The 27,096-nt window shown below is 51.3% G+C and overlaps 1 protein-coding gene across 2 annotated transcripts; it reads left to right on the plus strand.

Moving 5' to 3' along the window:
* The first annotated feature begins 18,632 nt into the window (after window positions 1-18,632).
* SLC29A2 (solute carrier family 29 member 2) lies at window positions 18,633-27,032 on the plus strand. Of its 2 annotated transcripts, none has more exons than XM_069470365.1 (12): window positions 18,633-18,752; window positions 18,993-19,074; window positions 20,414-20,577; window positions 20,733-20,872; window positions 21,194-21,328; window positions 21,932-22,029; window positions 22,251-22,335; window positions 22,864-23,012; window positions 23,174-23,279; window positions 23,381-23,466; window positions 24,129-24,328; window positions 25,349-27,032. In XM_069470365.1, exons 1-12 carry the CDS (start codon window positions 18,724-18,726, stop codon window positions 25,458-25,460), a joined length of 1,386 nt encoding a protein of 461 aa, XP_069326466.1. In that variant the 5' UTR covers window positions 18,633-18,723; the 3' UTR covers window positions 25,461-27,032. The 2 variants fall into 2 exon arrangements, with proteins under 2 accessions (XP_069326466.1, XP_069326467.1); XM_069470366.1 differs by having other exon boundaries at window positions 22,932-23,012; window positions 25,349-25,416.
* Window positions 27,033-27,096: the final 64 nt, after the last annotated feature.

Genomic DNA, 27,096 nt, shown 5'->3' on the forward strand with positions numbered 1-27,096 from the left:
AGGGTTCAGCTCAGTCTAGACGTCAGCGGATTATGTTTGACGCCGGGGAGAGTCTGGGACAGGAGGATCGGAAGACGTGGATGATGGTCCTGGCTCTGGCACCAGCCCACCAGGGTGTTATGCAAGCCCCTTCCCCTCTGTGGGCCTCAGTTTCTCTATCTGCAAAATGGCCTCAAAGGGTCCTCCCTTCTCTGAGCATCTCTGGGCCCAGGTCTCACCTGGCCCTGTGACTCTTGGGCTTTGGAAGTTGAACCCTCTGCAACCCTGAGACCCCCCGTCAGGTGAGGATGAGCCCATTTGCCTGGTGCTGGGGTCCGAGTGGGCCTATCCCAGAGGACCAAGTCTTTGGCCCTGGATGTGCGGGGTCACCCTGGGCCCCTGGAGACCTGGCCTGTGTGGACACAGGGAAGCAAGTACTTTCCTTCACAGCCAACCCCTCAGGGCCCATCCTCATAACTCGGTGTGACTACACCAAAGGACTCACCGTTGGGGGGCTCCGGGGGGTTCCAAGGTGCACACAACAGACCCCAGGTCATCTTCAGAGCGGTCCACACAGCCTGTGGCTGAAGCAACTACTGTCTCTAGCAATCCTTAGCTCCAGACTGGTGGGAGGAAGACGACCCTCTCAGCAGGTCCCACAGCTGGCCACACAGGGACGCCACAGCCTGGCCAAAACATTCAATTTCAGAAAATCCCAGACTTACAGTCGGAGTGGGGGACCCTTACAGACCATCTCTGCATTCTGCTAGTGCAGAGAATGGCGTGGCCCTAGTGACATGGCCCACACGTGGCTGAGGTGGACCCTGAACCAGGTCCTGGGCTCACAGAGCAGCGGCTTTGTGCGCCTCCCGAGGGCTGGCCTGTGGGATCGAGCTGCACAGAAAGAGCCTGGGCCAGGAGGCAGGGGTCTAGGTCCTAGGCTCAATAACACGCTGACTTCCTGTGTGGCTTTGACAAATTATATCTTTCCAAGGGCTACCTCAGTTTCCCCTTTTGTGCATTAAAGCCTTGGCCCTGGGAACGGATCCTCCTTGGAAATGTCATTCAAGGCTCCAGGGCTAACTGTTTCAGAGTGTGAGCCTCCCTCCTTTCCTAGACTCAGAGCCTGCATGTGCTGGGCTGGATTGGATCCATCTCTGGACCCCCAACCTAGGTCCCGAATAGGGGTGCAGAGATGTCTGGAATCCACAGAGCTCCTTAGGAACGGTCAGGTACTTCACAGCCGTCCTCGGCAGGTCCTGGTCAAACACCTCCAGTGGGTGCTGCAGAGAGAGCGCAGGTGTCAACAGGACCAGGCAGGGGTCCAAAGGGCTGGGTCCACATGGCTCCGGAGAGCCCTGCTGGAGCGCAGCAGCCCGCGCTTCCACCCAGACACGGAGTGGCACTCCCAGGCAGTCTGGCAAAGGTTTGGCTCCAGGAAGTCCCAGGGAGCTGGTGGGCTGCAGGAGCCTTCATTGGGAGCAGACATTTGCAAGCAGCAACCTGATTGGTTGGTCATGGAGTCCGTGGGATCCAGAGCTTGTCCGGAAAGCCCACCTAGGCCTGGACGGTGCTGGGGAGGAAGAGGCAGCTGGCGCCAGGCAGAGTTGTCCAGCTCCTCTGCAGGGTGCAGGGCAGGGGCCAGAAGCTGCACTCTGCGCCTGTTACACTCAACGTGCAGGAACGAGGCCAGACCTCTGGCCGGGAGTTCAGCATCCCTGGGTTCTGGTCCGTGTTCTTCAGGAACATGCCATGTGACTAGTCAATCACTACTCTTCTCTGGGCCTCAGTTTCCCTTTCAGTTTAAGGAGAGGCTTGGGGCAACTGGTAAGGGGCTTTCCTGGGATCTTAACTTGGCTCCAGGCTGAGCCCAAGGGGAAGAGTAAGGCAGAGGGCGGAAGGAGGTGTGAGTCCCAGCGTGCCCCGAGGGCAGTGAAGTCCTCACCTGGCGTTTCACTCCGTGGCCTTGTCCAGAGAGGATCCCAGCTGCGCTGGGCCTGCATCTTGTGTCCTTGCAAGATTTGTACAGAAGCGTCTCAGCGGTTGGAAGGAGAGAGGGACGGGGCGAGGGCCAAGGGTAGGACCTCCTTTCTCCACGGCTGAAGGGTCCCCATGGTGGGTGGTGGGCGCTAGGGGGGTGGAGGATAGGGCGTGCGGCGCCGGGGGCTCCCTGGGCCAGGGCCCGGGCCCGGCGCGGGCTGGCGGCCGGGGGCGGGGGCAGCTCCTGGGCTCTGGCGGAGCCGCCACTCCACCGGTTGCCTTAAAAAGGCGCCAGCGCGCGCGCATCAGCAGAAGGGACGCGGCTCTCTTCCAAAATAGGCAAGAACTGGGAGGCCGCGGGAGACCAGCTACGACGAACGCAGACGTCACCCGGGGCCTCCCCCCGCCCCCGCCCGCATCACGTGTCCATGGCAACGGCGTGCCGCGCCGCGGATGAATGAGCCGCCGCGGGCACGGGGGCGCGCTAGGAGAGGCGCGCGGGGACGCGCCCTGCCTCGCTCCGGCGTCGCGGCGCCGCGGCTGCCCGGGAAGCGGGTGCAGACCGCGCCGGGGCGCCCGCGTGCTCGTGAAGGCGCGGACCTTTCATTCCCAGCTGGTCCTGTTGTGTCCCGGGGACCGGGAGCTCCTCGGTCCAGGGACCCCCGGTCCTCTCGTTCAGGGCTCCTCCACCCGTTGGCTCCCCTTCACCCCACCTGCCCTCTCGGCGGCCGGTTCTGGTCCCCGAAGTCCGCGGAGAACCCCCGCATGTTGACGTGGCGCCACCGCGCGGCCGACGACGGCGCTGCGCCGGGCGGGCCTGCGGGCGAGTCCCGCCGTCTGTGTCGCCCTCTGGCGTCCGCAAGGGGAGGCGCACAAAGGAACCGGCGGTTTCACCTGGGACCCTAATTAGCAAAGCAAGCAAGCAATACCGTCGCGCTGCGCCCGGCGGACATTCTCACAGAAACTGCGGTGCGGAACGCTGCCGTGGTCCGATTTCACGGGCAGGAAGCCGGAAGTCATTTCTCAACAGGGCACGGATTGTCTCCTGAAGAGGGCGTGGTGCCACCGAGTGCCCCAGAACGCGTGGCTCAAACAACAGGAATTTGTTTCTCGCAGTTCTGGAGGCTGGAAGTCCAAGAGCAAGGTGCTGGCAGGGCTGCCTCCTTCTGAGGGCCTTCTCCTCCCTGTGTATCTTCCGTCATCGTCCCTCTGTCTGCGTCCAGATTTCTTCTTACAGGGATATTGGTCAGATTAGATTAGGGACCACACTAATAAACTCATTTTAAGTTAATTACCTCTTTAAAGACCCTCTCTCCAAAGAAGGTTACATTCTGAGGTACTGGGGGTTGGGACTTCCACACAGGAATTTGGGGGGTGGGGGAAGAAGGGAGACATAATTCAGCCCCATCACACAGGCTAAAGCAAAAAAAATCACATGATCACACCAACTGATACAGAAAAAGTATTTGACAAAATACAACACCCATTCGTGATAAAGACTCAGAAAAATAGGAATAGAGAGAAATTCCCTCAACTTGATAAAGAACATCTACAAAAACCCTACAGCTGACATTATACTTAATGGCAAAACACTGAATGGCTTCTAAGATGGGGGACAAGGCAAAGATATCAGTTCTTACCACTCTCATTCAACTTGGCACTGGAAGTTCCAGCCACTGCAATAAGTCCAGAAAAGGAAACAAAAGAAATATAGTTTGGAAAGAAGAAACAAAACTGTTTCTGTTTGCAGATGACATGATTATTTACATAGAAAATCCCAAGGAATCTACCAAAGAAATAAATTTTAAAAACCCTAGAAGTAATGAGTAACAAGATGGTAAGTTATAAACTCAACATACAAAAGTCAATTATATTTCTATATACTAGCAATGAACACATGGACACAGATATTAAAAATATAATGCCATTTATAATTGCTCAAAACAAAAAGGAAATACTTCAGTGTAAATCTAATAAAACACATACAGGACTTGTAGGCCGAAACGACAAAACACTTATGAAAGAAATCAAAGATCTAAATACATAGAGAATTACTGTGTTCATGGATTGGAAGATAGCATAGTAACGATGCCAATAGATTGATTCAATTCCTACCAAAACCCTGCAAGATTTTTTATAGCTATAAACAAGATTATTCTTTTTTTTTTTTTTTTTTTTTTTTTTTTTGAGACAGAGTCTCACTTTGTTGCCCGGGCTAGAGTGAGTGCCGTGGCGTCAGCCTAGCTCACAGCAACCTCAAACTCCTGGGCTCAAGCGATCCTCCTGTCTCAGCCTCCCGAGTAGCTGGGACTACAGGCATGCACCACCATGCCCGGCTAATTTTTTCGATATATATTTTTAGCTGTCCATATGATTTCTTTCTATTTTTAGTAGAGATGGGGTCTCGCTCTTGCTCAGGCTGGTCTCAAACTCCTGAGCTCAAACGATCCGCCCACCTCGGCCTCCCAGAGTGCTAGGATTACAGGCGTGAGCCACCGCGCCCGGCCTAAGATTATTCTAAAATTTATATGGAAAGACAAAAGAACTAGAATAGTTAAAATAATTTTGAAATAAAGGAATAAAGTGAGAAGAATCACTCTAAGAATTCAAGACATTATGTAGTTACAGTATCAAGACTGTATCGTATCAGCAGAAGGACAAACACATAGATCAAGTGAATGGAATAGAAAACCCAGAAATAGACCTACACAAATATGCCCCATGATTTTTGGACAAAGGTTCCTTAATTGGAGGAAAGACAGCCTTTTCAGCAAGTGGTGCCGGAGCAATTGGACGTACAGAGGGAAAAAAAAATTGAACCACGATCTGTTTCATACCTTACACACAAATTAACTCTAACAAAGTTCTCTGAAAAGGAATTTCGAGGAAAGAGGCTTTATTCCAGTGAACAGTTTACAAACCGGGAGACATAGCCTTTGATGTACAAGGGACTTGCAGTCCAGAGAATAGAGGGAAGTGTCCAATTTTACAGCCGAAGTTCCCGCCACGTTTCCAATCAGGTCTGTTTATGCATGACGTAGTCAAACTTGCTTAGCTCTGATTAGTCGATACAGCTGAACCCTGATTGGTTGGTTCAGGTGAGCTCTGAAAACCCCAAAATTAAACAGAGGTGTGGGTTTTCAGGGGACGCAGAGAATGGGTGTGACCTCTGGTCAGCCACTGGCCAGGTGACACTGCTTTATATTTAGGCCCAGTTAGCCAGTGGGGATCCATCTGGAAGGATTGACTCTTTCACATTCCCATCTGTTCTCATCTGGTTCTTAAAAACCTAAACATGAAACTACCATACGGCCCATAAAACCCAGCAATTGCACTCCTGGCATTTATGAAAACTTATGTTCACACAAAAACCTGTACGTGAATGTTCATAGCAGATTTATTTGGGATAGTTCAAAACTGGAAACAACCCAGCTGTCATTCAGTGGGTGAGTGATTACACAATCTGCTAAATAGTCAATACTGTGGAAGGGTGTTCAGCAGTAACAGCGAGCGAACTTTGATGCACACAGCAACCTACATGAACCTCCTGAGAATTTCGCCGAGTGGAAAAGGCCAATCCCAAAAACTTACATACTGTATGGTTCCATTTACGTAACACTCTTGAAATGATAAAATTTTAGAAATGGAGAACCTATTAGTGGTTGCCAGTGGTTACCGATGTCGGGAAGGAGATGGTGATGGGGAAGGGACATGGGTAGGGCCACATGAGGGCAGCACGGGGGATCTTGAAATGACAGGAATGTTCTGTATCTTGACTGTATCAATGTCAGCATCCTGGGTGTGATATTGTCCTCTAGTTTTGCAAGATGTTACCAAAAGGGGAAACTGGGTAAAGGACACATGGGATATCTCTGTATTATCTTTGAACTGCATATGACTCCACGATTATGTCAAAATAGAAAGTTTAATTTAAAAAACAGGGAATGCACTGCGATTTTCCTGTATAGCCTTGCCATCGACTCCACATGCTTTCTTCATCTGGCGTCGTTGGATCCACTGAGTCATGAGAGGCAGAGGGCTTCTATGCAGCCTGGTTTGGCTGGAGAATCTTTTCTTGATCTGGGACACACTGGAAACTCATAAAGTTGGCTGTAACAAATTACCACAGATTTAGTGACAATGCAAATTTATTACCTGACAGTTCAGGAGGTGGGAAGACTGAGAAGAGCCTCACTGGACTAAAGTCACAGTGTCGGTGGGGCTGTGTCCCTTCTGGAGGCTCTAGGGGGAAATCCATTTCCTGGCCTTTTCCAGCTTCTAGAGGCCGCCTGCATCCCCTGGCTTGTGGCCTCTTCCTCCATCAAATCTTTTTCTGACTCACACAGCGGCCACCTCTGTGACTTCATGAAGACCCGCGTGATAACCCAGGGCCTGCCAGAATAATGCAGGATAATCTCTCCTTCTCAAGATGCTTCACTTAACACACCTGCCAAGCCCCTTCGGCCTGCCAGGTTCAGGGGATTAAGATATGGGCGTCTTTTCTGGGGGGCAGGGTTTTGCCTGCCACACCTGGCAAATGATTCAGAGCATCACATTCGCATTGGCCTGTGCTGCCTGGAAAATCCATAAAGGCCCTTCCAGCTTTGTGCCTCTTTCTTTCCGGTGAGAGATGCATGTTCCAGCAACTTGAGTACAGGATGTTGATATGTTTTATTATTGATGATTTTGACCTCGATCATTTGCTTCAGGTAGTCTTTAATGAGTTTCTCCACTGGAAAGTGACCACGTTTCTCTTTGCAATTCATAAATATCTTGTCAGGAGAAGCCAGATGCTTTTAACTGTCCTGGAGAACTTAAAGAAAATGAAAAGCTCATGTCATTAAATTCTTGGCTCGAGGCACAGAACGCTAAGTAGTTTCCATCCACGCCTGCCCTGTAAGAATTTCTTACCCCCGTGGCCACAGGGCTGGTGCAGCTGAACAGTAGAGGCATAACCAAATCCTACGCCAATCAGAGCATGCAATGAATGGCCTTACAAGGAAACACCAATTCTCTTCACGCCCAAGCCCTGCGCTCCACGCTGACTTCAGACTAAAGCTCCGTCCCGGCACGCCTCAGAGGGATAAGTCCGCGGTCTGACCCAGGAAAAGAAAGCCAACATGCCAAGCTTTTCACCAGTTGTTTGTTACCCAGTGGTGCAAATTATATAAGCAAGGTGGGATAAATGCTTGATTCTTTTTTTATTATTTTATTTTGAGACAGAGTCTTGTTCTGTCACCCTGGGTAAAGTGCAGTGGTGTCATCATAGCTCACAGCAACCTCAAACTCCTGGGCTCAAGCACTTCTCTTGCCTCAGCCTCCCAAGTAGCTGGGACTACAGACGTGGGCTACCATGCCCTGCTACTTTTTCTATTTTTTTTAGTAGATACAGGGACTCACTCTTGCTCAGGCTGGTCTTGAACTCCTGAGCTCAAGTGATCCTCCCGCCTTGGCCTCCCAGAGCACTGGGATTACAGGCGTGAGCCACTCTGACCAGACTGCTTGATTCTTTTATTTACTGGTTTGCAAGATAAAAAATTGGCATCATATCATCATCCATTGATGGTCAGTTACTTTAAAAATATCATTATGATCTCATGGCTTTGAACATACCTGATGGGTTTCAATCTGTCGCAATCGTTATTCTCTTACTGAAGCTCAAATTATCCCATTTTTGGCCTCTTCAAGTTGGCATCTGAGATCTTTTAAATATGACCTTAGCAGCCTCTGTAGCTTCTTGCTGTCTGGTGTGACAAGTTAGCCCAGGCTCCATGAGCTTCTGAGTCAAAAAATTATGCACGTTTTTTATTTTGCCCAATTACTTTCTCCCAAAATGTGGTAACTTACTAACCTTTTAGTGATCTATATCATTGCCATTTCATCTCGAATGCCTCAGGCTAACAGAAAGAAGCCAGACCCAAAAGGCTATTACTGCGTGATTCCATTTATGTGACAAAATTATAGGGACAGAGAACAGATCGGCAGTTGGGAGGGTGTGTGGGTGGGAGGAGGGCTGGCTGCAAGGGGCAGCGGGAGGGAATGTTTTAGGGCAGTGGAGTTGTTTTTCACCTGTGTTGTGCAGGTGTTTTCATGACTCTGTGCAGTTGTAAAAATGTTATAAAACTAGATGTCAGAAAATGAGTTTTACTCTATGTAAAAATTAAAAATTCCAGGCTGGGCGCGGTGGCTCACGCCTGTAATCCTAGCACTCTGGAAAGCCAAGGCGGGTGGATCGCTCAAGGTCAGGAGTTCGAGACCAGCCTGAGCAAGAGCGAGACCCCGTCTCTACTAAAAATAGAAAGAAATTATCTGGCCAACTAAAATATATATATAGAAAAAATTAGCCGGGCATGGTGGCGCATGCCTGTAGTCCCAGCTACTCGGGAGGCTGAGCAGTAGGATTGCTTAAGCCCAGGAGTTTGAGGTTGCTGTGAGCTAGGCTGACGCCACGGCACTCACTCTAGCCAGGGCACCAAAGCGACACTCTGTCAAAAAAAAAAAAAAAAAAAAAAAATTCCTGAACACACTTATATCTGTTTTGAGACTCAATCCCTTCACTTAAATTGTTGTCAATTGCTGGGCCATAGTCCACTGTTTAAATTACAATAGTTTTCTAATCTAGATTAGATTTTGCTATAGGAAGCCAATTGATGCATTAATTCAAAATGTGCATATAAACCGCACATATGTAAAGTGTGCACTTTGATAAGTTTCAACATATGTGTGCACCACGGAACCATCACCACGACGAAGGCAGTGAACATCTCCATCACCTTCAAAAGTTTCCTCCTGACCTCTGGGAACCCCTTCCTCCACTCTGGGCCCAGCCTGTTTCTAAGCAACCGCTTGTCTCCTTTTTGTCACTATAGATTATTTTGCATTTTGTGGAATTTTATATGAGTGGGATCATACAATAGATACTCTTTTTTTATTTTTTTGAGGGGAGGGGTCTGGCTTCTTTCAGCATTATTTAGAGAGCCATCCACACTGTTGTGTGTCAATAGTTGGTTGTTTTAAATTGTGAGAAGTATTCCTTTGTATAAATATATCACAATTTGTTTATTCAAAAACCTGCTGGCAAACATTGGGTTGTTTCCGGTTTTGTGCTATTACAAATGAAGCCACTATGAATCTTTGTGTACAAGTCCTTGTTTAGACACAGGCTTCCGTTTCTTTTGGAACTATACCTAGAAGTGGAATGGCTGGGTCATGTAGTAGGTAGGTGTTTAACTTTTTAAAAGACTCCCAAATTGTTTTTCCAAAATGATTGTACTATTTTATATTCTCATAAGCAGAGTATGAGAGTTCCAGTTGCTCCCTCATGGCCAACACTCAGGGAAGTCTTTTTAATTTTAATCATTCTAATAGGTGTGTAAGTGGCATTTCGTTGTGGTTTTAATTTGCATTTCCCTAATGACTAATGACATTGAGCATATTTTATTTGCTAATTTATAATCTATATATCTTCTTAGGTCAGGGATCTCTTCAAATCCTCTCCATTTTAAAAATGGGGTTGTTGGCTGGCCATGGGGGCTTGCATCTTTAATCCTGGCACTTTGGGAGGCTGAGGCAGGGGGATCACTTGAGCCCCGGAGTCTGAGGTTGCTGTGAGCTAGGCTGATGCCACCGCACTCTAGCCCGGGCAACAGAGCAAGACCCTGTCTCAAAATAAATAAATAAATACATAAATAACTCAGAGGATGCAGGCTCTGGAGACAGAAGAAATTACTGTGAGTTGTGACCGTGCCTTATTGTTCCCGAGATTAAAATGAAAAGGCTTCCCAGGTGGTGCTAATCTGTTGCAAATGTGTTAGAAACTGAGGCTGAAAGACCTCATCATGTCTGCACTTCCTAAAGATGCTGCAAGAGTTCAGTTTTCGTTTTTTTTTTTTTTTTTTTTTTTTTTTTAGACAGAGTCTCACTCTGTTGCCCAGGCTAGAGTGAGTGCCGTGGCGTCAGCCTAGCTCACAGCAACCTCAAACTCCTGGGCTCAAGCGATCCTCCTGCCTCAGCCTCCCGAGTAGCTGGGACTACAGGCATGCGCCACTATGCCCGGCTAATTTTTCTATATATATATTTTTAGTTGTCCATATAATTTCTATTTTTAGTAGAGACGGGGTCTCGCTCTTGCTCAGGCTGGTCTCGAACTCCTGACCTTGAGCGATCCACCCGCCTCGGCCTCCCAGAGTGCTAGGATTACAGGCGTGAGCCACTGCGCCCGGCCGCTCAGTTTTCGTTTTTCATCTAACTTCAAGCAGCTGGCACCACGGCGCAGCTTCCTCTCTGCTTTCCCCAAGAGCCGGGCATAGAAACGGTAAGAGAAACGCATCATATGACTTCTTTGACATAAAGTCCAGAACAGAGCAGCTAGCATCTCGAAGTGAATCACCAGCCTGCTTCATCTGGAGGCCAATGGAATGTTTCTCCTCTGCTCCAGCTGGGAAGTACCTTGGCATGATTCCGGCTGTCGTCGGGTCCAGCCAGTCATCCGTCTTTTTCTTACTGTAATTCTGGTGTCCCTCGCAAATTCCTGCAGCTGATCTCTGTGGCAAAACAGATCAGTTTCATTTCAACAGATCGGAAGTCATCACATACCGAACCATTTTGCATTGAAAGAGCGGCACTTGCACTTAGAAATGAAGCTTTATTTCTCCTACTGCCTTTGAAGCCTAGGGTAGCAAGGCCAAACAGCGGCTCCGTGAGCAGGAGCTCACAGCCATGGAGTGGGTTTTCCCCCGTCTCCAGGGTCTACACCTTAACTCCACAGTCCAGCGACTTCCACGTCCACTGCTTTTAAAGGCCACAGCTTTCCGTAGCATCTGGTCCCTGCGGAACAGTGTTCCGGTGACCCCCTCTCGCCAGGCCGGCTTCTCTAGCTCCCAGTCCCTGAGCACACGGGGGGCCAGCAGCACCCGGTGGGGAGCAGCTTCTGCCTGCACAGCCGCTGGCAGCTTGGCAGCTTTGCAGCTTTGCCAGAAAGCACCTCAGCTGTGTCTGTCTCGCTGAGCCGGGGCCTTGCCCTCTCCAAGGTCTGGATCCCCATCTTGGGTGGGGCTCTTCCTTGGGTGCTCTGGTTTAGCCCTCAGGGTCGTAGCTGCTCCCCATATCTGCTATTCCTTTGCTCTTTAGAGCTGAACTCTCACAAGCCAGGCCCCCATCATTCTAGTCCCCTGGTAATAATTCTTTATATTCAGCTTTCCCTGTTCACGTCACCATGTGGGTCCTGTCTCCTGGCTGGACCCTCACACAATACTGTTGTCGCATCCTCCGATATTCTTAGGGCAAGTCCTGCTTCATGGTACTTTTTCAACCTGTCATTAGTTATTCTCTGTCATCTTGGAGACCAAGACGGATTTTTGAAAGTTTTCAAATGTTATAAAATAACCTTTAAGATTTTCATTAGGATAACATGGAGATAACACGTTAAGTTGCCGAGAAGGGCATTGCGGATAATAATGTGTTTCCGGTCCAGAAACGTCGTTAGCTCCCGAGGCAGGTCATGCTCCTGACGGTCGCGTCTGCTCGTTCTTGCTTGTGGGAAGTCGTTTCCTCACTTGGCTGTGAGCGTGTTAAGAAGGGCTGTGTCCCACCAAGTTGGTCTCACGGTTCCTGCTGGGCACCTGTCAGTCTGTTCGGGCTGCCGTAACAGAATGCCATAGGCGAGTGTTCGGGAAAATCCCAGGACAATATAGAAAACCTGCCCTGCAAACTGAGATGGCACCAAGAGGTCGAAGAATGAGTCAGACAAGTCCAGCTTGGCCAGTTAGAGGAGATGATTGGAGCTTACTGACACTGGGCTCCCGCACCTGCTCAAGTCAGGGGTCCTCCAGGCACCCGCTCCTGGGTGGTGGCGGGAGCTCTTTGCAGGGTGAGGCGCACACTGCCTGCGTGTGTGGGGGCCTTACATTCCTTTCTGGCAGGTGACGCAGAGAGAGAGCTGTGTCACGTTTACTTACGCATGCATAGTACTTCCCAGTAAGTGGGGACTTTAGTATCACAATTAGCTAAAGGGTATTATAAGATAATTAAGGCAGCGTAAAGCAATTTATACTGGTCTTAAGACTTATGACTATCTACACAGCTACTTAGGAATACCTTTGTGCTTTGTGTTTCTTTCCACTTTCTTGCTTTGTTCTATATCTCTAAATTCAAAAGAAGGCTGGGCGCGGTGGCTCACGCCTGTAATTCTAGCACTCTGGGAGGCTGAGGCGGGTGGATGGCTCAAGGTCAGGAGTTCGAGACCAGCCTGAGCAAGAGCGAGACCCCCATCTCTACTAAAATAGAAAGAAATTATCTGGCCAACTAAAAATATATATAGAAAAATTAGCTGGGCATGGTGGTGCATGCCTGTAGTCCCAGCTGCTCGGGAGGCTAAGGCAGAAGGATCGCTTGAGCCCAGGAGTTTGAGGTTGCTGTGAGCTAGGCTGATGCCACAGCACTCCAGCCCGGGCAACAGAGAGAGACTCTGTCTCAGAAAAAAAAAAAAAAAAAAACATGGGGAAAAGGCCACGGAGGACATTCATGGGAATTTCTCTGGACAGTGCAGAAAGTGGCACGTCTCTTCCAGACCAGTTCCATTAGACAGAACTTAGCAGATGGACAAAGCCAAACCCAAGGGAGGGAGGCTGGGAAATGAAAGGTGAGCAGGCATCACATGCCCAGCTACAAATCCATTACTGCCAAAGAAGGAGAGAAAGGATTTTGGTGGCTAGCAAGAAGGCCACAGAAGAAAAAATACTGGGTCCGGCAACAGGGAGGCCTAATCAGATTTGCGGATTGGGCAGGAGGAGGTCATTAGAAAGGGCCTTTCTCAGGAAGGAGCATTTCAGGAGGAGTCAGAGTTGCTCAGAGACAGACCAAACATTCATGCTGGCCTGGAGAACAGAAAACGTGGAATATTCCAGGAACCAAAACAGGTGGTATGGCAGGGGCTTGGTGGACTAAGGGGGGCTGGAGGGGTGGGCAGGAGCCTACTCAGGCAGGATCTTGCAGGCTGTGAATAGATTCAGCTCTAACTCTGCACACAGTGGGAAGCCATCCAAAATCATAAGCAAGGAATTGATATAATCCGACTTGCATTTTTAAAAGGTCACTCTGGCTCCCAGTGCCCAATCTGGGTTTCTAAATACCATTATGCAATAAAAGGAGCCAGGCTCCTGGGGCAGGGCTGATTCAGGACTGGGGCAAGAGCAAGATAAACCTGGAACATTTTGTAGTACTAGTACTAAAAAGCAAAGAAATACAAAAAAAAAAAAAAAAAAAAAAAAAAGGCCTGTCACAGGGACACAGGAGCCAACCTGAACTCCCAGCAGCCAGTGCTGGAACAATGTGAGCAACAAAGTAAATAGCGTAGTATTGGATTATAACTCAAAATATATGTACCTGAATTCATATTGATATAAATAAATGATTTAATAAATAAACAGGGGAGAAAAGACAAATCTTCCTTACAGAAGTCCAGGTAATATATACAGATGCTCCCCACCCCAGGAGGTAGAGCTCAGAGCCCCACTCCCTGACCATGGGCCACACTGACAACCTGCCTGCAACGAATAGAGCATGGACAGAGAATAGTCACTTTATGCCAGATAGACCTGGCAAACGTGACCTTAACCAGGTGATCAAAGTTAACATCAACAATATCTGCATAGAAAAACCACCTAATGGTGAACTGGGAGAGAATTCACAACTCACATGACATGCAAAATTTAATTTCCTTGAAATATAAAGACATCTTACCATTCATTATTAAGAAGAAAAAAAGACCAACAACCAAAAATGGGCAAAGAACATAAACAATATTGAGAAAAAGAGGCTTTTAGATATATTAGTTTGAACCATATAAAATTGCCAATAGTGACTGCTTTTGACTTATATAAATGGCAACTTCATATGATTCAAATTATTAAAAGTTGCTAAACCACCAAAACGATAAGTGCCAATTACAACTATACCAAGATACCATTTTCCACCCACAGTTTGGTTAAGAACAAAATGTTTAATAACACCCTGGGGGCTGGGATGGGCTAACAGGCCCCAACATACACAGCTAGTGGAATAGCGTAAACTGCTGTGATCTCTGCAGAGGGCAAGTTAGCAGCATCTATTAAAATTATAGATGTACATATCCTCAAAAGCTTTTCTATTTCTAGGAATTTAACCTATGGATAAAATCCCAAAGGTTATTCAGTGCAACATTATTTATAAGAGCACAAGACTGGAAATAACCTAACCTAAATGTTCATCACAGGTGACATGATGTTTTAGCTATACAATGAATCATTATTCAGATTTTTTTTTTAAGTTTAAGGAGTCAGGCAGTATTATTCAGAGAAACTGCTCCTGGTATAGCACAAATAAAATGCTAGGGGAAATATAAAAACAACTTTTTGTTGAGGTTGTCTTTCTCTGTTGCCCAGTCATCCTACCCCCCTGCAACCTCAAATTCCTGGGCTCCAGGGATCCTCCTGCCTCAGCCTCCCAAAGTGCTGGGATTACAATGTGAGCTACCAAGCCCAGCCCCCAAACAACTTCTTGATGAATGGTTAAACTAATAGTACAAGTAAGAGAAGTCATTACTTTTTAAATTTTTTGTTATAAAAAGCTTCAAGCCTACAGAAAGACAACCGAGGTACAATTGCTAATATTTTGCCACATTTTTCCATCTATATGAAAATATAATGTATAATAAGATGTAATATAAATATGTGATAACTATAATATGTCAATAAAGTAAAAACCAGATATTATGACATTTCAACCCTAATTACTTCTCAGACATTAATACCTTTCTTTTAAACTACCAGTGTTCAGAATTAAGAGCTGACATGACAGCCACCTCCAATTGCAGCAAAGGTCAGTTTTTGTTTTATTTTTTTTTTTTGTTTGGTCTTTCTTTCTTATGACCCTATAAGTCAATGAATACTTTCCCACATTATTATTAGGTTGAAGCATGGGCAATTAACATTTTTGTGGATAAAAAGATCAAACATCAGCATTTTCATATGGTTCAACTTTAATAGTAAAATAAAGAGCGTCCATTGAATGACAGATTATTTCCTCAACTGCACAGTGACAATGAAGGAGGATTTGAACATTTTATCTTTCCCTTGGAAGTAAGATGGCTCTCCAAAAGACATTCTTTAAAAATGTTTTCTTACTCTTTGATATTATTGGGGACTTACTTTATTCAATCAAGGAAATATTAAACATCATAATTGAGATATTGCAAAATGGTGTAATACATCTTTCAATATATTTGAAAAGATAACCTGAAAAACAATTAATGTAATTCATCCCATCAGCAGGCTAAAAAAGAAAAACCACATTGATTATAGCAATAGATCCAGAAAAATCATTTGACAGAATGTAACACCCATTCATGACACAAACTAGGAGCAGAAGAGAACTTCCTCAACTTGACAAAGAGCATCTACAAAAAACCTACAGCTCACATACTTAACGGCAACAAACTTGAAGCTTTCCCGCTAAGATCAGGAACAAGGCCGGGATGTCCCTTTTCACCATCACTTTTCAACATTGTACTGGAAGTTCTAGCTAACACAAGAAGGCAAAAAAAAAAAAAAAAAAGAAATGAAAGGCATATGGACTGGGAAAAAAGATAGAAAACTGTCTTTGTTTGCAGATGACATAATCATCTATATAGAAAACCCAAGAGAATCAACAAAAACAGCTCCTGGAACTAATTGATTACTACAGCAAGCCTGGAGGATATAAGATTAACATACAAAAGCCAGTCAGCTTCCTATATGCCAGCGATGAATAAGCAAAATTTGAAATTTAAAACATGTTATAATTTTTGTTAGCACCTCAAAGTGGAAATGCTTAGGTATAATAAATTTAACAAAATACGTACAAGAGCTACAGGAGGAAAACTACGAAACTCTGATGAAAGACATCAAAGAAGAACTAAATAAATGGAGAGATATTCCATGTTCATGGATTGGAAGACTCAATAGTCTTAAGATGCTACTTCTTTGCAACTTGATCCATAAATTCAATGCAATTCAAATCAAAATCCCAGGGAATTAATACATGGATATTGACAAACTGATTCTAAAGTTTAGATGAAGATGCAAAAGACCCAAGATAGCCAACCTAATATTGAAGAAGAACAAAGTCAGAGAACTGACATTATCCAACTTAAAGACTTAATAAGTACAGTAGTCAAGACAGGGCAGTATTGGTGAAAGAACAGACAAATAGATCAATACAACAGAATTGAGAACCCAGAAATGGAGCCACATAAATATAGGCAAATGATCTTCAACAAGGGAGCAAAGGAAATACAACAGAGCAAAGACAGTCTTCAACAAACAGTGCTGGAGCAACTGGACATCCACATGCAACAAAATGCATCTAGACGCAGACCTTAGACCTGTCACAAAAATTAGCTCATAATTGGTCATGTAAAATGCAAAACTATATAAAATTCCTAGAAGACAACATAGGAGAAAGCCTAGATGATCTTGGGTATGGCAATAACTTTTTAGATACAGTGCCAAAGTCACAATCTGTGAAAGAAATAGTTGATAGGTGGAATTCATTAAAATTAAAACCATATGCTCTGCAAAAGACACTGTTGAAAGAATGAAGAGGCAAGCCACAGACTGGGAGAAAAATATTAATATTTTCAAAACACATATCTGATAAAGGACTGTTGTCCAGACTATACAAAGTCCTCTTGAAACTCAACAATAAGAAAAAGAACAAGTCAAATTAAAAATGGGCAAAAGTCCTAAAGAGATGCCCCACCAAAGAAGATCTAGGGATAGCAAGGTAGCATATAAAGATGCTCATCATCATCTGTCATTAGGAAATGGCAAATTAAAATAACAAGATAGGCTGGGCATCATGGTTCACGCCTGTAATCCTAGCACTCTGGGAGGCCGAGGCGGGTGGATCGCTCGAGGTCAGGAGTTCGAGACCAGCCTGAGCAAGAGTGAGACCCCGTCTCTACTAAAAATAGAAAGAAATTATCTGGCCAACTAAAATATATATAGAAAAAATTAGCTGGGCATGGTGGTGCATGCCTGTAGTCCCAGCTACCTGGGAGACTGAAGCAGGAGGATCGCTTAAGCCCAGGAGTTTGAGGTTGCTGTGAGCTAGACTGATGCCACAGCACTCACTCTAGCCTGGGCAACAAAGGGAGACTCTATCTCAAAAAAAAAAAAAAAAAAATTATCTGGATGTGGTGGCACATGCCTGTAGTCCCAGCTACTGGGGAGGCTGAAGCAGGAGGATCACTTGAGCCCAGGAGTCTGAGGTTGCAGTGAGCTATGATGACACCACTGCACTCTAGCAGGGGCGACAAAGCAAGACTCTGTCTCAAAAAAAATTTAGAAATTTGAAATTTTTTTTAAAAACGGGTGACTGAGTCTGACAGAGCTGAGAGCCTCGGCAGCCTGCCCTAACCAGCCTGGCTGGAGTGCAGGCTTCGTCCACCAAGCCAGCCAAAGCGATCTATTTGTGTGTCCCAGAAGGTGTCAGCACTCTCCTGTCCCTAGTTTGGGACAGGCTGTTCTCTCCCGGACATGCGCTGGCACAGTGCTCCCCAAACCTCTGTTCTTCACTTTTCTTGAACCTTGTGCCAAAGCTGTGCGGCACCTGCAGCCCGATATGTTTTATTTTCTTTAAACGACTCATTTTTCATAAATAAATTGATTTTCCAAAGAAAAATTGATATCACTACCATAAATAGCCGACTCAGCCGACCGACTGAGATCAGTCGGTCCATCGCCAAACCGCGCCGGGGGCGCGACACACCAGCGCCGCGGGCAGGACAGGCGCCAGGCTCGCCCCGCACACTCCACGGCGCAGCTCGGGTAACCCGGAAATCGCCGTAACATTTCACTACTTATGACAAGAGTTTGCGATTTGGAGCCTCTCGCTTCTCCGAAATCCGCGATATGCCCCGTGAGTGCGGAGAAACCGCACTCGTTGGCAAATTGTGACAGTGAGTCGGAGCAGATCAATTCGAAACCACAATGGTTTATAATCTTTTTAGTTTTTTACAGAAAAGTGGGAGGTGGGAGCTTCTTCATATGTGGGACACTATGTGTGACCTGGGGCCGCTGGAAGTAACGCTGATGTTTTCCCAGCCCTCCCGGGGGACCCAGCTGGGCTCAGCCCCAGGACAGCCGGCGCATGCTGGGGTGACCGCGGGCGGGGCGCGGCAGGAGCTCTGGTGACAGCTGGGCAGGGCGCGGCAGGGACGCCGGCGCCAGGGGGCGCGGGCCGGGCTGCGGGGCGGGCGAAGCTAGGAGCGCCGGGCGCGGGGTGGGGGTGGGGCTGGGGACGGAGTAGCCCCCCGCCCTCCCTCTCCGCCCCCCCTCCGCCTCCCTGCAGGGATCCGGCGATGCCCGCGGAGAGGGCCGGGGGGCGGGGAGAGGGGCGGCGGCGGTGAGACCCTCCCGGCCGGGCCCCCGCACGCGGGGCTCGGGGAGCTGGCGGGACCCCGAGACCCTCAGGTAGGGCCGAGCCGGATGCCCTACCCGCCGGTCCCTGCCCGCGGCGGTGAAAAGAGAAGGGAGGTGCGACCCTCTGTCCCCGCCCCAGGGCGGAGCCGAGGTCCGAGCCTGCAGAGCCAGCGACCGCGGGAAGCCGCCCGGGATTCCCTGCGGCTCCTCCCTCTCCACCCGGATTCGGACCCGACCCGCTACCCCAGCGGCCCTCCGGCCTGGGCGCAGCTGCCCGTGCGGCCTCCCGCCGCCTCCGATCCCGGCGCAGCCCCCTGCCGCCGCCATGGCGCGAGGAGACGCTCCGCAGGACAGGTGAGCTGGGGACCGAGTGGGGTGTGTATGGGACCCGAGTGGCCGTGGGCAGCGAGGACCTGCTCCCTGTAGGCGATGCAGGGCTCAAGGAAGACCGGTCGAACTACAGTTCCCATCAGCCGGCTCCCTGGCTGCCCGAGCCGGGGCGATGGGGATTGTAGTCCGCTCTCCGGAGGGCGGCGCGGGAGGCGGGAGGGGCGAGGGGGGCGTCTGGGGTGACCTTCTGACTGATCCCCACAGCTACCACCTGGTCGGGATCAGCTTCTTTATCCTGGGGCTGGGCACCCTCCTCCCCTGGAACTTCTTCATCACTGCCATCCCGGTGAGACTCGCGGCGGGAGTGACAGCCCCGTGGCCACACCACCGTCCATCCCTCCTGCCGCCTGGACTGAGGCCCACCGGGCGCTTTCCCTCCGCCTGTGGTTGCCCATGATGCCCGTCTGTCCGCGGCAGCACGGAGCCTCTCCCCTGGCCCGAAAGCCACTGTCAGGAATGCCTAGACCCAGGGGCAAGGCCACCAGCAGGGGTTCTGTGGAACCAGCAAAGGAACTACCCACCTGCCTCCTCTGTTTGTCTTGTTTCTGAGCCAGTCACTGCAAAAGTCGGTTACCAGAGCCTTTGGTTTTCTTTGAAATAGCACGAATTATAAACATTCAACAAACTTTTACTGTGGACCTACAGTGGACCAGGCCCTGGGATGCAGAGGGCTTTGCCTCCACAGAGCGCTGGCGCTCTGGAGCGCAGGCTGAAACGTGGGGTTTCATTCTCTTTGGGACCAGGCTATTCGTACATACTCAGTGCAACATCTTTCTGGATGCCTCTTGAGTGCCTGGCTCTGTGCTGGACCCAGATAAATCAGCCCCTGGTCTGACAGTAAGAGGCCAAAGAGCTAGCTATTAATAATGTAACACGACCTGGGCCAGCCCAGGCTTGGAGCAGAGCGCCCTGTCCCCAGGGGAGGGGGGAATTCCTTCTTCACGGGAAAGAATTGTAAGTTGGGAGTAGAGTAGGCTAGGTGTGTGTAGAGTGGCGGGGGAGTGGTCAGGACGAGGGGGCATTCCTGGAGGAGGTGACAGCCGTGCACAGGCAGGGAGGCAAGAGAGGGCCAGCCACTTCAGAAAATGCACCAGAGCCTGGCGTGTCTAGAGCGTAGTGGGACGGAGCAGGAGATGGGGCACAAAGGGGAGGCTGGGACCTATTCTGAAGGGCCTCAAATGCTGCTCCAGAAATGGGGGGCTTTGCCCTGCAGGCAACAAGGGGGCGGGGGCGGGGCGGAGGGGTGGTTAAGCAGAAGAGTGACAGGATATGTGTCTCAGAGAGAGTGCAGTTGCTTGGCACCTAGGCCAGAGCCTGGCTTACAGTAGGTGCTCAATAAGTAGCCATGGAATGGATGAATCTAGAAGCTGCTGCAGGAGTGAGGTGGGGCTGGAACCAGAACACTGGGGAGGAGGGGCTGTCAAAGCCAGAGAGAGGCTCTTGAGCTGGGGGCTCGTAAGGCCTGGGCTCTGTCCCAGGCTTCAGCCATTCAATTCAGTGCACGTTGGTGGAGTCCGACTGTGTGCCGGGTGCCGGGGACAGTGCGAGGATAAGCGTCACAAGCGAGGGGGAGGCAGAGGGGGAGGCTGGGAGTCCTGACCCTACCTTACCTCCCTGTCTGGCAGTACTTCCAGGGGCGGCTGGCGGGGCCCTTAAACAGCACAGCCGGGACTCTGAGTGCCAACCACACGGAACCTGAGGACACCTTCAACTTCAACAACTGGGTGACACTGCTGTCCCAGCTGCCCCTGCTGCTCTTCACCCTCCTAAACTCCTTCCTGTACCAGTGGTGAGAGGCAGCCTCATCTGGGCCCAGGAGGACCTCCCATCGCCCCCTTCCCCGCCTCTCCCCGCATCTCTCCCAGCCCCCTACCCAGCTGAACCCCCTGCCCTCCTCCCCTCCCCTGCCTGGGCCTGGCTGAGCCACTCCGCCCTCCCGCGCAGCATCCCAGAGCCAGTGCGGGTCCTGGGCAGCCTGCTGGCTGTACTGCTGCTCTTTGCCCTGACGGCGGCGCTGGTCAAGGTGGACGTGAGCCCCAGGCCCTTCTTCGGCATCACCATGGCCTCTGTCTGCCTCATCAACTGTGAGCACCGCCCCAGCCAGCCCACTCAGGGCTTCAGGGCAGCCCAGCACACACCTGAGGAAGAAACTGAGGCCCAGAGGGAGAGGAAGAGTCACTTGTCCCAGGCCCCAGTGACCTCGGAGCAGGCCTCCTGGCTGCCAGCCCCACAGACCAATGATGAGGATGCATGGGGGGTGTTGCACCACAGTGCTCTGGGTCCCTGGAAACCTCACGCCTGCCCAGCCTAGTTCAGAGGCCCCCGTGCACCCTGCCGAAAACTCCTCCAGGGAGCCCCTGAGGCCTGCCCAGCTGAGCAGCAGCCCTGTCCCTGTCCCTCCACAGCCTTCAGTGCAGTCCTGCAGGGCAGCCTCTTTGGGCAGCTGGGCACCATGCCCTCCACCTACAGCACCCTCTTCCTCAGCGGCCAGGGCCTGGCTGGAATCTTCGCTGCCCTTGCCATGCTCATGTCCATGGCCAGTGAGTGGACTTGGGTGGCTGGAGGGCTGGGGTGGCCTCTGAGGTTTGGGGGAGCAGAGAGGACGTGAGAGGGCTGGATGCCTGGTTCTGGGTGTAGACGAAGAAGATGGGGTGACGTGGAAGTGGAGGCTGGGTCTGGGGCCCTGCAGTGAGGGAACAACCAGGGAGGGCTCGGTTACCTTGGGGCCTGGCCGGGATTCCTGAGGCCAACTGGCATGTGGCAGCAGGTTGAGGCTGAGAGGGGTATAGGTTTGGGATTCGGGTAGACTTAGGTTTGAATCATTTCACTGCTCACTGGCTGGGGGCCTTGGACCAGGCACATAGCCTCTCACAGCCACATGGCTGTGGCTGTTCCCTGCTCAGATTGTAACGAGCAGGAAGAGAAGGCTCCCGGCACATAGTAGGTGCTCAGCAAAAATGACATGTAGGGGAAAGGCTGGTCTAGGGCCCTGTGCAAGATCCCTGACCTTGTCAATGAAGGGAGGAGTGGACAAGGCTGGGAAAGTGTCTGAGAAATGCATGATGACAAGTGGGACAGAGTCCAAGGTGCTGTGGGGGACAATGGCACCAGTCACCTCTCTGCAGCTGAAGTTTCTGCCACAGGTGGTGTGGACGCCCAGACCTCTGCGCTGGGGTACTTCATCACCCCGTGTGTGGGCATCCTCGTGTCCATCGTGTGCTACCTGAGCCTGCCCCACCTGGTGAGCCTGCCGTCGGGCTCCACGCCCCCCACACAGTGTCTCAGTGCAGTCCTGAGTCTGAGGCCCTCAGAGAGGCCAGGGGAGACGGAGGAGACCTGGGCCCAGCCCTGATCCCCAAAGGAGTCTGCCACCAGGGGACCCCACCTTTAAGCTGGTGGTGTGGGGGATCAGGACACCTCAGCCACGCCAGGCAGGGCCAGCACTTTTCTGTCCTTCTGCAGAAGTTTGCTCGCTACTACCTGGCCAAGAAACCATTGCAGGCCCAAGCTCACGAGCTGGAGACCAAAGCCGAGCTCCTCCAGTCTGGTAAGCCCCGAGACCCTGCCAGGAGGTGGGAGACTCAGAGTGAGCTAGAGCCACCTCCCCCAGGAAGCACTTCCCTATGTTCCCAACTAGAGCCCCATCCCAGCAGCCTTATGTGAGCAGAGGCAGGAGGTCACAGAGGAAAGTCAGTAGGGTTAAAGTCCTACTGCTCTTTGGGCCTCAGTTTCCTCCTCTATAAAATGGGAGGCAGTAGAGCTTCATGCATGCAAGCTCTGGATCTGAGGCACCTGAATTTGCATCCTGGTTTCACAACATCCCAGCTGTGTGGCCTTGGGCAAGTCACTTAACCACTTAAACCCTCTGAGCCTCACTTTCCCCTGCGTTATCCATCTAAGGTGCTTAGCGCATTGCCGGGCACTCGTGCTGACCAGCAGCTGTGCGTGTGTCCTCTGTTAAGGGGCGGGGGGGCAGGGAGACCACTGGTTTTAACTGCTGGGACTGTCCTCGTCAGGCCTGGCTGTCAGGAAACCTGGGTCACAGGCATGACCCCACCCTCCCTTCTTGCCCCAGATGAGAAGAACGGGATTCCCTGCAGTCCCCAGAAGGTGGCCCTGACTCTGGATCTTGACCCTGTGAAGGAGCCAGGGCTGGAGCCAGAGCTGGAGCCAGACGAGCCCCAGGTGCCAGGGAAACCTTCAGTCTTCGTTGTCTTCCGGAAGGTTTGGCTTGGCTATGGTCCCCACCACCATCCCTGGGGGAAACGGGGCTTAGTACTCACAGTGTCTACCCTGAGGGCACAGGGCCATGGCCAGTCAAGGGCTTGGCTGGGCCGGGCCCTGGGACTGCCCTGCCTGCTCACACCCCTGCCTCCGGCCCCCAGATCTGGCTGACGGCGCTGTGCCTTGTGTTGGTCTTCACAGTCACCCTGTCTGTCTTCCCCGCCATCACAGCCATGGTGACCAGCTCCACCAGTCCGGGGAAGTGGAGTGAGTGTGGGGGCACGGAAGAGGGCAGGGCAGGGGCACACGGGAGAGGCGAGGGAGGGGAGCTGGGGGCCAGGATGAGCCGCCAGCCCTCTGTCTCCCAGGCCAGTTCTTCAACCCCATCTGCTGCTTCCTTCTCTTCAACATCATGGACTGGCTGGGGCGGAGCCTGACCTCCTACTTCCTGTGGGTAAGCACAGCTGGCCTGGGGGAGCTGAGGTTTTAGGAAGCAGTTTGGGATCAGAGTGTGCGAGAGAGCACACGAGGTGATTTTCCAGGAGTCTGCTGCGTGGTCTGGCAGTGGGCCTGCCGGCCAAGTGGCAGTGGGCATGCCAGGGCTTGGACTGGAGCCATGTCCAGCTGACCTCTGTGTCCCCAGCATCTAATCCCAGGTGAGGGACTGGACTTTGGATGGCTTTTTAGCCACAGTGTTATTTCTTTAAATGAAATCTTCCAAAGAGATATAATAAATGAATCAGATCAATGAGGAGCTACTCTGAGCCAAGTCAGGACAGGACCTGGGTCTCCAGCTTCTAGTCCCACTCAGCAACCTAACCCCATCTGCTCCAAAGGGTCTGTGGAGCCCCCAGGGGTGCTCTGAGGAACCAAGTCTGAAAACCATAGGTGCTGTCTAAACCCCTCCAGTTCTGCCATGGAAAACACACACCGGAGACTGATTGCTGGGTGGGCTTGGCGCAGCCCCTTGTTCTCTAGAGGTCCCAGCGCTCAGAGGGTAGGTCAGGTCAGAGGAGGTCAGGAAGTGATCAAGGGGTCCATCTGTGGGTGTCCCGAGGTGTCCCTGGAGCAGAGACCTGGCTCCAGGGACCCTGCTCACCCCAGCCTCTGCCACAGCCCAACGAGGACAGCCGGCTGCTGCCCCTGCTGGTCTGCCTGCGCTTCCTGTTCGTGCCGCTCTTCATGCTGTGCCACGTGCCCCAGAGGTCCCGGCTGCCCATCCTCTTCGCACAGGACGCCTACTTCATCACGTTCATGCTGCTCTTTGCCGTGTCCAACGGGTACCTGGTGTCCCTCACCATGTGCCTGGCGCCCAGGTCTGCGGGATGGGTGGGGAGCGAGCTGGGAGTGGGGAGGTGGGCTAGCTCTTGGAGGAGGGACAGCCTGCAGGGAGGGAGGGCCGCTTCTGCTCCTGGCCAGCCCCTCAGCTGTCTGCGGGCCTCTGGTGTCCCCTGTCAGGTGAGGACTTACCTGCTGGGAGAGGAGAACTGAACTGGGGAGGTACCTGCCTTGTAAAGTAGCCCATGCACTGGTTCTGGGGCCGCTCTGTGGGCCTCAGTTTCCCCATCTGTAAAATAAATGGGTTGGCCTGTCATCCATTAGGGCCCGCCTAGCTCCAAAATTCTCAGTTGAAGGGGAGCTAAGGGTTTTTTTTGTTTGTTTTTTTTTTTGTTTTTTTTTTTTTGACAGAGTCTCACTCTGTTGCCCGGGCTAGAGTGAGTGCCGTGGCATCATCCTAGCTCACAGCAACCTCAAACTCCTGGGCTTAAGTGATCCTACTGCCTCAGCCTCCCAAGTAGCTAGGACTACAGGCATGCGCCACCATGCCCGGCTAATTTTTTGTATATATATATTTTAGTTGTCCATATAATTTCTTTCTATTTTTAGTAGAGACGGGGTCTCACTCTTGCTCAGGCTGGTCTTGAACTCCTGACCTCGAGCGATCCACCCGCCTCGGCCTCCCAGAGTGCTAGGATTACAGGCGTGAGCCACCACGCCCGGCCGGGAGCTAAGGTTTTGATCAAAAGCAGGGTCACGGCTATTTCCCCAAGGGGCAAAGGAGTGGAGAAGCCGGGAAGAGTAAAGGTGAGAGGGAGGACCAGATTGGGGACATTTTGTCAAGAGGGAAGGCAGTGGAATCTGGAATCCCATAGTGTTGGACCCCTGAGAGATGGCCTTGTCATTTTATAGATCTGGAAACTGAGGCCCAGAAAGCAGGGCCTAATTATAGTGACACGGGTTGGTCAGAGCCCGGACTGGACGTGCAGAGGGCCCTGGGGCTGGCTCTGGGTTTGGGCCCAGCGTTTTCTAAGAGCTCTTATTCCTGGGTGTTCCAGGCAGGTGCTACCACATGAGAGGGAGGTGGCCGGCGCCCTCATGACCTTCTTCCTGGCCCTGGGACTCTCCTGCGGAGCCTCTCTCTCCTTCCTCTTCAAGGCATTGCTCTGACGTGGCCCATGGGGGCTCTCCTGGCAGCCCTCTTCTGGCGCCCCCTCTGGAGCCGAGATCCAGCCTAGGGGAACAGCAAGCCGGCACAGGCCTCTCCTGGGTGGGGCCCCCTGGGTCTGGGGTGCCCGGAGGGGCAGGAGGTGCTCTCCATCCTGGCTGGTGACCGATTTGGGCGCTGCGAGGAAGGCTTCATCGCTGGTCATTCTAACCTCCCAGGAACAGTGCTGACCCATGTCACCTCACTGGAAGGCGGTCATCAGAGGCACAGGGCCACGGCCCTCCCACCTCCAGGACTCCATTTGCGAATCGTCACCAGGAGCTGAGGCTGCGGGTGGGGCCTTGTGAGGATGTGCCTGATGTGGCCCCCGCCTCAGGCTCAGGGAGGGTGTGGGGCCCAGGCCAGAGAGGGAGCTCTTCTTCCCTCAGGCCTCAGCGACACAGGGTGCCAGGGAAGTTGAAGGGACGAAGGAGGACAAAGGTGTTGATAGCTGAGAGTGCAGAGGACTGGGCTCCGGGCCTCAAACAGTGTTTTCATTGCTGACGTTGACTACCCCCACAAAGCCCAGCTGGGCCTGGGTCCCAGAGCTGCAGTTGGCCTGCATGTGTGCACTGCACTTTACAGTTTGCAAAGCTCTTCCACACCCATCCTCTCACTGAAGCCTCGGTGAGGCCCTTGGAAGGAGCAGGGACTGTGCTTCCCCCGTTGTACAGGTGAGGAAACCAAGGCCGGAGAAGGGACTGGTGCTGCTCCTGCCTGCAGCCTGCTTCCTTTTCCTCACGGGCTCAGGGCAGGAGCCCGAAGCACTTACTCCTCCCTTCTGCTCAGCTTGTCCTTCTGGCCCTGCTCCTGGGTCTAATATCAACTCCATTCATTTGTACGAACGTGCTCACTGACTCTGTTTCCAGAGTGCTGTTGGCTCTGTTGGCCTCAGTGAGCTGGCTGGGCTGGAGTGGCAATGATTGTACCCATGTGACAGGTGGGATGACTGAGGCCCTGAGAGGGGCAGGGATTGGTGGGTATCTCTGTGCTGGGCCCTCTGGACCACACAGTAGCCAGGGGGTGGGGGGGTAAAGACTTGCAAGGAGCCCTGTGCCCCTGGGCAGAGCACCTGGCTGGCTGGACAACTATTGCTGTCCCCTCCATCAGCCCCTGGACTCTCACCGGTATCCCCTGCCCCCTGAGGGCTGCTCCTCCTCAGAAATCTGGCCTCAGAGAGGCTGTGGGCCTGGGCAGGGCTTTGGCAACCCAGCCAATTCTACAGACCGATGGGGGAAAGGCCTGCCTCACCACGTGCCTGTGCTACCCAGCCCAGCCTGGAGAGAAGCCAGGGTTCCCTGCCCACCTGCCTTCCTGCCTTCTGCGAACATTCACTGAGCACCTGCTATGTCCTCGGTGCTGAGCCAGCACAGGGAAGCTGCCCAGAAGCCAGAGGCTCTTTTGATATCAAAGAGGAAGAGGAGGCCTGCCGGCCTGCATTAACTCCTAACAAGAGAGTCAGCCTGTCCATTAAAGCTTTGAAGCCAGGAGAGATTTCTCCTCTCTAGCTATGAAAGTGCCAGATGGCATCTTCTTCCAATAGAAGGCTGTTTTATGTCCATTGAAAATCTGTTGTTAGCCAGGCATGGTGGCTCACAC

This window comes from Eulemur rufifrons, chromosome 6, assembly GCF_041146395.1.
Source record: "Eulemur rufifrons isolate Redbay chromosome 6, OSU_ERuf_1, whole genome shotgun sequence".
Taxonomy (NCBI): domain Eukaryota; kingdom Metazoa; phylum Chordata; class Mammalia; order Primates; family Lemuridae; genus Eulemur; species Eulemur rufifrons.

Excerpts from the sequence above, each read along its gene's own strand:
- SLC29A2 (XM_069470365.1), top strand. The coding sequence starts at position 18,724 with ATGGCGCGAGGAGACGCTCCGCAGGACAG. Across the intron at positions 22,336-22,863 it reads AGCCGAGCTCCTCCAGTCTG|ATGAGAAGAACGGGATTCCC; the intron begins GTAAGCCCCGAG and ends TTCTTGCCCCAG. Across the intron at positions 23,280-23,380 it reads CACCAGTCCGGGGAAGTGGA|GCCAGTTCTTCAACCCCATC; the intron begins GTGAGTGTGGGG and ends TCTGTCTCCCAG.